The sequence below is a fragment of the Salvelinus alpinus genome, chromosome 9 (genome assembly GCF_045679555.1).
Source record: "Salvelinus alpinus chromosome 9, SLU_Salpinus.1, whole genome shotgun sequence".
Taxonomy (NCBI): Eukaryota; Metazoa; Chordata; class Actinopteri; order Salmoniformes; family Salmonidae; genus Salvelinus; species Salvelinus alpinus.
Genome location: NC_092094.1, coordinates 828,387 through 839,540, shown reverse-complemented (window position 1 = coordinate 839,540; position 11,154 = coordinate 828,387). Strand labels below are relative to the sequence as shown.

At 46.0% G+C, this 11,154-nt stretch overlaps 1 protein-coding gene across 3 annotated transcripts in view; it reads left to right on the top strand.

The window, feature by feature from the left end:
• Positions 1–1,536: 1,536 nt before the first annotated feature.
• The window catches only part of chid1 (chitinase domain containing 1), a 39,365-nt gene continuing 29,747 nt past the window's right edge, over positions 1,537–11,154 (top strand). Inside the window, exons 1-8 of one of the 3 annotated variants that reach the window (XM_071415637.1) lie at positions 1,537–1,665; positions 1,709–1,864; positions 2,526–2,675; positions 3,309–3,441; positions 3,607–3,651; positions 4,195–4,301; positions 4,823–4,884; positions 5,001–5,093. In XM_071415637.1, coding sequence (XP_071271738.1) covers positions 1,736–1,864; positions 2,526–2,675; positions 3,309–3,441; positions 3,607–3,651; positions 4,195–4,301; positions 4,823–4,884; positions 5,001–5,093 — 719 coding nt within the window. In that variant the 5' untranslated portion in view covers positions 1,537–1,665; positions 1,709–1,735. Of the gene's footprint in view, positions 1,865–2,525; positions 2,676–3,308; positions 3,442–3,606; positions 3,652–4,194; positions 4,302–4,822; positions 4,885–5,000; positions 5,094–11,154 lie in introns of all 3 variants that reach the window. The other 2 variants (XM_071415635.1, XM_071415638.1) reach the window with 2 other exon arrangements.

Here is an 11,154-nt window from a genome sequence, read left to right as displayed (position 1 = left end):
CATAAAGCTTTCAGAATTCATGAAGGTCATGTTAACTGACTGATATTATCTCATAGAACAAAACTTTTAAGATTTTCTAAACCTGTGTTAATCTTATTTTCTGTGTTTATCCCAAAACCCTATATTTCCCAAGTCATTTTCCCCATAGGAATGGCTGAACGATCCAGAGGTAACTCCTTATATGGGTTTTAGGACTACAAACTGGAGAGCTCTAATTGAGGCAATCTCCATTTTGAATTAGTCAATTTTCTTCTTCTTGATTTGCTTATTCCTTCTGATGACCCTGTTGGACATGACTCCAACATGGTCACCAGGAGGGTTCAGCCAATGTAGTTGGAAGTCCCACCCAGTTGACCACATTAAAATGGTGGAAGCCCTCAATGGCGCTTCCCTTACTAACCTCAGGAGGCTGAAGAAATTCGGCTTGTCACCAAAAGCACTCACAAACTTCTACAGATGCACAATCGAGAGCATCCTGTCGGGCTGTATCACCGCCTGGTACGGCAACTGCTCCGCACACAACCGTAAGGCTCTCCAGAGGGTAGTGAGGTCGGCAGAACGCATCACCCGGGGCAAACTACCTGCCCTCCAGGACACCTACACCACCCGATGTCACAGGAAGGCCATAAAGATCATCAAGGACAACAACCACCCAAGCCACTACCTGTTCACCCCGCTATCATCCAGAAGGCGAGGTCAGTACAGGTGCATCCAAGCAGGGACCGAGAGACTGAAAAACAGCTTCTATCTCAAGGCCATCAGACTGTTAAACAGCCACCACTAACATTTAGCGGCCGCTGCCAACAAACTGACTCAGCTCCAGCCACCTTAAAAATGGGAATTGATGGAAATTATGTAAAAATGTACCACCAGCCACTTTAAACAATGCCACCTAATATAATGTTTACATACCCTACATTACACATCTCTTATGTATATGTATATACTGTACTCTATATCATCTACTGCATCTTGCCATCTTATGTAATACATGGACCACTAGCCACTTTAAACTATGCCACTTTATGTTTACATACCCTACAGTACTCATCTCATATGTATATACCGTACTCTATACCATCTACTGCATCTTGCCATGCCGTTCTGTACCACCACTCATTCATATATCTTTATGTACATATTCTTTATCCCTTTACACTTGCGTGTGTGTATAAGGTAGTAGTTGCGGAATTGTTAGGTTAGATTACTTGTTGTTATTACTGCATTGTCGGAACTAGAAGCACAAGCATTTCGCTACACTCGCATTAACATCTGCTAACCATGTGTATGTGACTAATAAATTTGATTTGATTTGATTTGATTACATGTTAATATAGCCTTTTGGCTACTAGAGGCGTCTATCATTCTCTATGGTATACACAGCCACAGACCTGCAACTACATGGGTAGAGTTGAGTGAGATTGCTAGTATATTCGTGATTTCTCACTGGTTATAATTCATATCAAAACGTTGAATTGGCTGTGGGCACCATGCATCATTGGGTGTTCAGCTGACTTGACAACAATAACATTGTAACTCTATCCAGGCAGGGGTGGTTCTTGCCGGAACTCGCAAATGCTTCCGACACAGTTTCCTGTATCACACTAGCTAGAACTTGTTATTATCTGAGTGGGTAGCTAGAAATCAGTTTTTTTCAGTTCGTGTTGGTGCAGCCAACTGCAGTAGCAGCAATTGGTCCCATTCCTGTCTCTGTGTAGCTTGACTCAGAGGAGAGATGAGAGTAGAAACAACGTTAATCATTGTGCTACACACCATACTGGTTACCCTGTTGGTCAGCTATGTTAGTACTACGCTGTCCAGGACTGATACCAAGAAGAAGGACTCCAAAACACAGGAGCCAGAGGTGAGGAAGAGGAGGATAGTGGTGATTTATGATGAGGGCGAATGGTGGCATCAGTATTTTGCATCCTGGAACCAGTGTATGTAACGGGCTCAATCAGCTATGCATATGGACGCTGGAGTTAAGGGTTCTCACTAGGGCTCAGCCCATGTGTGTGGAGATGGTGTGGACTTTGTATTCCCCCCATACCCAGTTCTGATTTAAGTAAATGACCAGTATTGTAGAATAGACATAGACCACAATGAATTAATTATAGATATTGTCAGTGTTTATTTAGTTAGTCTCATCCCAGTTCCCACAGTTGCTGTGTCTTCCTCACAGCTCCACAATTCTGTCATCAAGACTACCAGGGTTGGGGTCAATTGTAATTGAAGTCAATTCAGGAAGTGATTTGAAATTAAAATCCCAGAAACTGAATATCTTTAGAAATAGATGCTGTTTTTTCAGGTTATTGAGGAAATCATTGAGAATAGATGCCATTTTTTCAGGTTATTGAGGAAATCATTGAAAATACATGCCCTTTTTTTCAATGATTGAATTGGAATTTCAGTTTACTTCCTGAATTGACAGCCTTCCAATTGAAATTGACCCCAACCTTGGAGACTACAGTTTGTTTGGTTTTATACAAATAGTTTTATCTTGTGTTTGTTTATTATTATATCAGACGTCCCAGGCAGAGCGGTCGGTGCTGGCGCGAGGTCTGGTTGTTGCTGACCCTCAGTGGAAGGACATCGTAAAGGAGGAGAGGAGATACTGCCAACAGGCTGTGACTCAACACACGTTCCAAGGGCCCGTACTGGGGTATATAACTCCTGTAAGTGCAGTGCTTGATTTGGGCTGGAGCTCACCGGAGCTGAGTTCCAGCATCACAAATGTTCTTCTGTTTGAGTTCCTGCACCTCTTATAAAAATTATTAGCTTATTACAGAGTTCCTGCACCTAAATATAAACAGTACCGGCACACAAAATGAGTACCGGCACCTATTTCAGTCTAAGTCAGGCGCTGTGTAAGTCTCTAAAAGCAGGTTGGTGTGTTGGTTTACAGTCTGGTTAAACCAGACTGAACGCTGCAGTCACCTTTGAACAACAGTGACACGTTATCCTTCACAGAAATGTTGCCAATTTTTGCCTGCAGGTTAGCCTGGAATCCAGAACCTGATTCACTAATATTCCACTCCTTGTACTCCATGTTTAGCATGGCAAGGAGTGGCATGATAACTCAATACAGACTGGTACCCAGGCTACCTGCAGGAGTCCATGTGTTTATCTGATTGGTTCTGATCACCCTGCTATTACTATTCAATGTCTGTGTATTTAATAGTGGAACTATCATCTCACTACTGTTGTGTACGAGCTATATCTCATCAATAGGCTCCTTGAATACATTTAGAATCAACTCTTCATATAACCTTTCCCTTTTCTGCTTTATTTCTCTTCTCACGCTCCAGTGGAACTCTCATGGTTACGATGTTGCCAAGGTGTTCGGTTCCAAGCTGACCTCCGTGTCTCCGGTGTGGCTTCAGCTGAGACGGAGAGGACCAGAGAGCTTCCATATCACTGGTCTACATGATCATGACCCAGGTAATCTTTTCATAGACTAACCAGATTGATGCCAAACAAAGTTGTGATGCCTAAGAAATGTGTACTAAGGACTTGTCAGAGTTGTGATAGTCAGACATGTGTACTAAGGGACTATATGGAAAATATAGAAAGTTGTGTCTTTCAAAGACTCTCCTTCTTTTCTAGGTTGGGTAAAAGCTGTGCGGAAGGCAAACAAAAAAATCAAAATGCGTAAGTGTGTTAAACTCAGCTTCTGTTTAAATAAAAAATATATTTCCAGATGACCTCACTATGGTATCATTCAGTCACATTCAGTTCCAATGATCAGAGTCTCCTCCGGATCAGAGTCTCCTCCGGATCAGAGTCTCCTCCGGATCAGAGTCTCCTCCGGATCAGAGTCTCCTCCGGATCAGAGTCTCCTCCGGATCAGAGTCTCCTCCGGATCAGAGTCTCCTCCGGATCAGAGTCTCCTCCGGATCAGACTCTCCTCCGGATCAGACTCTCCTGGTCTCTTGTCCTAAAAAGGGACCCTGTGTTTGGTAATCATGTGACATGCCTAGATTTGAACCTTTTTATTTAAATATTTTTCAAGCAAACTGTCCCGTTTTGTTTCTATATCAGATGTTCCAGCACCATCCTCAGAGAAATGCTTTCATTTTTGGTGTAGTTCTAGTTTCTGGATAAGGCTTAAAATACAGGATAGAATCTTTCTCTGTCACATGATAACCAATCACAGGGCCCTCATCATCTGATGCTTCTCTTCTTCTCGCTCAGTTCCTCGGCTGTTATTTGACGGCTGGTCGTACCAGGACTATATGAGTGTTCTGGACAGTGAGGATGAGATCGAGGAGCTGGGGACTGAGATGGTGGACGTAGCTAAGGTAAGGAGGGGTATTTATGCTTTATTCAGACATTTAGAAACAGCTAGGAGGGAGACAAAATGGGAAAGGAGGAGACGGGGATCAAACCCTGGTCTCTGGAGTACTAGACGAATCCCAGAGCTGACAAGGTACAAATCTGTCGTTCTGCCCCCTGAACAAGGCAGTTAACCCACTGTTCTTAGGCCGTCATTAAAAATAAGAATTTGTTCTTAACTGACTTGCCTGGTTAAATAAAGGTAAAATAAAAAGACCATGGGGCCTGCACATAATAATACTAATGCATTATAGTACATTTATATCACATATCAGTTGGCAAGTGAGACTGAAAACAATTTATCAACTGACAAAAAGTTGAATGTGTTATGTGTATTTTTTTAACGGTAAATATTCTCATATACAGTCGTATACCTCAAAGTGAATGTTTGTTACAGATGTTGACTTCCGCTGTTTATAACATAGGAGTGTATCCTGAATGACTAACATGTGAAATGTAAACGCCTAATTGTGTTCTGCCTTTGCAGACAGAAGGCTTTGATGGCTATACGCTGGAGCTGTGGAGTCAGCTGGGAGGGAACAAGAGAGTGTGAGTAACACATGACACCGTGACCTGTCGTAGTCATGGTAATGACCCCTCTGAAGAGCTTAAAATCTACTTTTACAACCTTGGTTTGTATTGACTATAAACACCTTTCCATTCAGGGAGCTGGTCCACATGATTACACACATCTGTGAGGCTCTTAAGGAGAAGAAGCTGGAATGTGTACTGGTCATTCCACCGGCCGTCACACCAAGGTAGGTGATACAGACTCCACCAGCCGTCACACCAAGGTAGGTGATGTCATAGAAATATCACAACATGATTGATTTACTATTTTATCAGATCATTAAAACACATAAAACAAAGATTAGATTATTTAAAAAATCTCTAGGTCTGTTAAGGTAAAAAGGAGAGCAGTCATGGATGAAGTCAATGAGAAATCACTCCGTTGCAGCAGGGAGACAACCTCCAGCATGGGAACATAGAAAACGGTATAACAGGCCCTAGAGAAGGACTTTAAAACCACGACCAGGAACCACTGTTCTGTCAACAATGTCACTAAATCCTGGAGGAACTCTAAACAAGGCCTAGTGACCCTGGCTATTGGCACCATACAGACAATATCAGCTGCTCTAGAATCACACCAGTGAGAGAGGCTTGTAGGAAGACAACAGCTGCTCTAGAATCACACCAGTGAGAGAGGCTTGTAGGAAGACAACAGCTGCTCTAGAATCACACCAGAGAGAGAGGCTTGTAGGAAGACAACAGCTGCTCTAGAATCACACCAGTGAGAGAGGCTTGTAGGAAGACAACAGCTGCTCTAGAATCACACCAGAGAGAGAGGCTTGTAGGAAGACAACAGCTGCTCTAGAATCACACCAGTGAGAGAGGCTTGTAGGAAGACAACAGCTGCTCTAGAATCACATCAGTGAGGGAGGTTTGTAGGAAGACAACAGCTGCTCTAGAATCACACCAGTGAGAGAGGCTTGTAGGAAGACAACAGCTGCTCTAGAATCACACCAGTGAGAGGCTTGTAGGAAGACAATATCAGCTGCTCTAGAATCACACCAGAGAGAGAGGCTTGTAGGAAGACAACAGCTGCTCTAGAATCACACCAGTGAGAGAGGCTTGTAGGAAGACAACAGCTGCTCTAGAATCACACCAGAGAGAGAGGCTTGTAGGAAGACAACAGCTGCTCTAGAATCACACCAGTGAGAGAGGCTTGTAGGAAGACAACAGCTGCTCTAGAATCACATCAGTGAGGGAGGCTTGTAGGAAGACAACAGCTGCTCTAGAATCACACCAGTGAGAGAGGCTTGTAGGAAGACAACAGCTGCTCTAGAATCACACCAGTGAGAGAGGCTTGTAGGAAGACAACAGCTGCTCTAGAATCACACCAGTGAGAGAGGCTTGTAGGAAGACAACAGCTGCTCTAGAATCACACCAGTGAGGGAGGCTTGTAGGAAGACAACAGCTGCTCTAGAATCACACCAGTGAGAGAGGCTTGTAGGAAGACAACAGCTGCTCTAGAATCACACCAGAGAGGGAGGCTTGTAGGAAGACAACAGCTGCTCTAGAATCACACCAGTGAGAGAGGCTTGTAGGAAGACAACAGCTGCTCTAGAATCACACCAGAGAGAGGGGCTTATAGGAAGACAACAGCTGCTCTAGAATCACACCAGTGAGAGGCTTGTAGGAAGACAACAGCTGCTCTAGAATCACACCAGTGAGAGAGGCTTGTAGGAAGACAACAGCTGCTCTAGAATCACACCAGAGAGAGGGGCTTATAGGAAGACAACAGCTGCTCTAGAATCACACCAGAGAGAGAGGCTTGTAGGAAGACAACAGCTGCTCTAGAATCACACCAGTGAGAGGCTTGTAGGAAGACAACAGCTGCTCTAGAATCACACCAGTGAGGGAGGCTTGTAGGAAGACAACAGCTGCTCTAGAATCACATCAGTGAGGGAGGCTTGTAGGAAGACAACAGCTGCTCTAGAATCACACCAGAGAGAGGCTTGTAGGAAGACAACAGCTGCTCTAGAATCACACCAGTGAGAGGCTTGTAGGAAGACAACAGCTGCTCTAGAATCACACCAGTGAGGGAGGCTTGTAGGAAGACAACAGCTGCTCTAGAATCACACCAGTGAGAGAGGCTTGTAGGAAGACAACAGCTGCTCTAGAATCACACCAGTGAGAGAGGCTTGTAGGAAGACAACAGCTGCTCTAGAATCACACCAGTGAGGGAGGCTTGTAGGAAGACAACAGCTGCTCTAGAATCACACCAGTGAGAGAGGCTTGTAGGAAGACAACAGCTGCTCTAGAATCACACCAGTGAGAGGCTTGTAGGAAGACAACAGCTGCTCTAGAATCACACCAGTGAGAGAGGCTTGTAGGAAGACAACAGCTGCTCTAGAATCACACCAGAGAGAGGGGCTTATAGGAAGACAACAGCTGCTCTAGAATCACACCAGAGAGAGAGGCTTGTAGGAAGACAACAGCTGCTCTAGAATCACACCAGTGAGAGGCTTGTAGGAAGACAACAGCTGCTCTAGAATCACACCAGTGAGGGAGGCTTGTAGGAAGACAACAGCTGCTCTAGAATCACATCAGTGAGGGAGGCTTGTAGGAAGACAACAGCTGCTCTAGAATCACACCAGAGAGAGGCTTGTAGGAAGACAACAGCTGCTCTAGAATCACACCAGCGAGAGAGGCTTGCAGGAAGACAACAGCTGCTCTAGAATCACACCAGTGAGAGGCTTGTAGGAAGACAACAGCTGCTCTAGAATCACACCAGAGAGAGGCTTGTAGGAAGACAACAGCTGCTCTAGAATCACACCAGAGAGAGGCTTGTAGGAAGACAACAGCTGCTCTAGAATCACACCAGTGAGAGAGGCTTGTAGAAGACAACAGCTGCTCTAGAATCACACCAGCGAGAGAGGCTTGTAGGAAGACAACAGCTGCTCTAGAATCACACCAGCGAGGGAGGCTTGTAGGAAGACAACAGCTGCTCTAGAATCACACCAGTGAGAGGCTTGTAGGAAGACAACAGCTGCTCTAGAATCACACCAGTGAGGGAGGCTTGTAGGAAGACAACAGCTGCTCTAGAATCACACCAGTGAGAGAGGCTTGTAGGAAGACAACAGCTGCTCTAGAATCACACCAGTGAGAGGCTTGTAGGAAGACAACAGCTGCTCTAGAATCACACCAGAGAGAGGGGCTTATAGGAAGACAACAGCTGCTCTAGAATCACACCAGAGAGAGAGGCTTGTAGGAAGACAACAGCTGCTCTAGAATCACACCAGAGAGAGAGGCTTGTAGGAAGACAACAGCTGCTCTAGAATCACACCAGCGAGAGAGGCTTGTAGGAAGACAACAGCTGCTCTAGAATCACACCAGCGAGAGAGGCTTGTAGGAAGACAACAGCTGCTCTAGAATCACACCAGCGAGAGAGGCTTGTAGGAAGACAACAGCTGCTCTAGAATCACACCAGCGAGAGAGGCTTGTAGGAAGACAACAGCTGCTCTAGAATCACACCAGCGAGAGAGGCTTGTAGGAAGACAACAGCTGCTCTAGAATCACACCAGCGAGAGAGGCTTGTAGGAAGACAACAGCTGCTCTAGAATCACACCAGAGAGAGGCTTGTAGGAAGACAACAGCTGCTCTAGAATCACACCAGCGAGAGAGGCTTGTAGGAAGACAACAGCTGCTCTAGAATCACACCAGAGAGAGGCTTGTAGGAAGACAACAGCTGCTCTAGAATCACACCAGTGAGGGAGGCTTGTAGGAAGACAACAGCTGCTCTAGAATCACACCAGTGAGAGAGGCTTGTAGGAAGACAACAGCTGCTCTAGAATCACACCAGAGAGAGGCTTGTAGGAAGACAACAGCTGCTCTAGAATCACACCAGTGAGAGAGGCTTGTAGGAAGAGAACAGCTGCTCTAGAATCACACCAGTGAGAGGCTTGTAGGAAGACAACAGCTGCTCTAGAATCACACCAGTGAGGGAGGCTTGTAGGAAGACAACAGCTGCTCTAGAATCACACCAGTGAGAGAGGCTTGTAGGAAGACAACAGCTGCTCTAGAATCACACCAGTGAGAGAGGCTTGTAGGAAGACAACAGCTGCTCTAGAATCACACCAGTGAGGGAGGCTTGTAGGAAGACAACAGCTGCTCTAGAATCACACCAGTGAGAGAGGCTTGTAGGAAGACAACAGCTGCTCTAGAATCACACCAGTGAGAGGCTTGTAGGAAGACAACAGCTGCTCTAGAATCACACCAGTGAGAGAGGCTTGTAGGAAGACAACAGCTGCTCTAGAATCACACCAGAGAGAGGGGCTTATAGGAAGACAACAGCTGCTCTAGAATCACACCAGAGAGAGAGGCTTGTAGGAAGACAACAGCTGCTCTAGAATCACACCAGTGAGAGGCTTGTAGGAAGACAACAGCTGCTCTAGAATCACACCAGTGAGGGAGGCTTGTAGGAAGACAACAGCTGCTCTAGAATCACATCAGTGAGGGAGGCTTGTAGGAAGACAACAGCTGCTCTAGAATCACACCAGAGAGAGGCTTGTAGGAAGAGAACAGCTGCTCTAGAATCACACCAGTGAGAGGCTTGTAGGAAGACAACAGCTGCTCTAGAATCACACCAGTGAGGGAGGCTTGTAGGAAGACAACAGCTGCTCTAGAATCACACCAGTGAGAGAGGCTTGTAGGAAGACAACAGCTGCTCTAGAATCACACCAATGAGAGAGGCTTGTCGGAAGACAACAGCTGCTCTAGAATCACACCAGTGAGGGAGGCTTGTAGGAAGACAACAGCTGCTCTAGAATCACACCAGTGAGAGAGGCTTGTAGGAAGACAACAGCTGCTCTAGAATCACACCAGTGAGAGAGGCTTGTAGGAAGACAACAGCTGCTCTAGAATCACACCAGTGAGAGGCTTGTAGGAAGACAACAGCTGCTCTAGAATCACACCAGTGAGAGAGGCTTGTAGGAAGACAACAGCTGCTCTAGAATCACACCAGAGAGAGGGGCTTATAGGAAGACAACAGCTGCTCTAGAATCACACCAGTGAGAGGCTTGTAGGAAGACAACAGCTGCTCTAGAATCACACCAGTGAGAGAGGCTTGTAGGAAGACAACAGCTGCTCTAGAATCACACCAGAGAGAGAGGCTTGTAGGAAGACAACAGCTGCTCTAGAGTCACACCAGAGAGAGAGGCTTGTAGGAAGACAACAGCTGCTCTAGAATCACACCAGTGAGAGGCTTGTAGGAAGACAACAGCTGCTCTAGAATCACACCAGTGAGGGAGGCTTGTAGGAAGACAACAGCTGCTCTAGAATCACATCAGTGAGGGAGGCTTGTAGGAAGACAACAGCTGCTCTAGAATCACACCAGTGAGAGGCTTGTAGGAAGACAACAGCTGCTCTAGAATCACACCAGTGAGAGGCTTGTAGGAAGACAACAGCTGCTCTAGAATCACACCAGTGAGAGAGGCTTGTAGGAAGACAACAGCTGCTCTAGAATCACACCAGAGAGAGAGGCTTGTAGGAAGACAACAGCTGCTCTAGAATCACACCAGTGAGAGGCTTGTAGGAAGACAACAGCTGCTCTAGAATCACACCAGTGAGAGAGGCTTGTAGGAAGACAACAGCTGCTCTAGAATCACACCAGAGAGAGGGGCTTATAGGAAGACAACAGCTGCTCTAGAATCACACCAGAGAGAGAGGCTTGTAGGAAGACAACAGCTGCTCTAGAATCACACCAGTGAGAGGCTTGTAGGAAGACAACAGCTGCTCTAGAATCACACCAGTGAGGGAGGCTTGTAGGAAGACAACAGCTGCTCTAGAATCACATCAGTGAGGGAGGCTTGTAGGAAGACAACAGCTGCTCTAGAATCACACCAGAGAGAGGCTTGTAGGAAGAGAACAGCTGCTCTAGAATCACACCAGTGAGAGGCTTGTAGGAAGACAACAGCTGCTCTAGAATCACACCAGTGAGAGAGGCTTGTAGGAAGACAACAGCTGCTCTAGAATCACACCAGTGAGAGGCTTGTAGGAAGACAACAGCTGCTCTAGAATCACACCAGTGAGAGAGGCTTGTAGATAGACAACAGCTGCTCTAGAATCACACCAGAGAGAGGGGCTTATAGGAAGACAACAGCTGCTCTAGAATCACACCAGAGAGAGAGGCTTGTAGGAAGACAACAGCTGCTCTAGAATCACACCAGTGAGAGGCTTGTAGGAAGACAACAGCTGCTCTAGAATCACACCAGTGAGGGAGGCTTGTAGGAAGACAACAGCTGCTCTAGAATCACA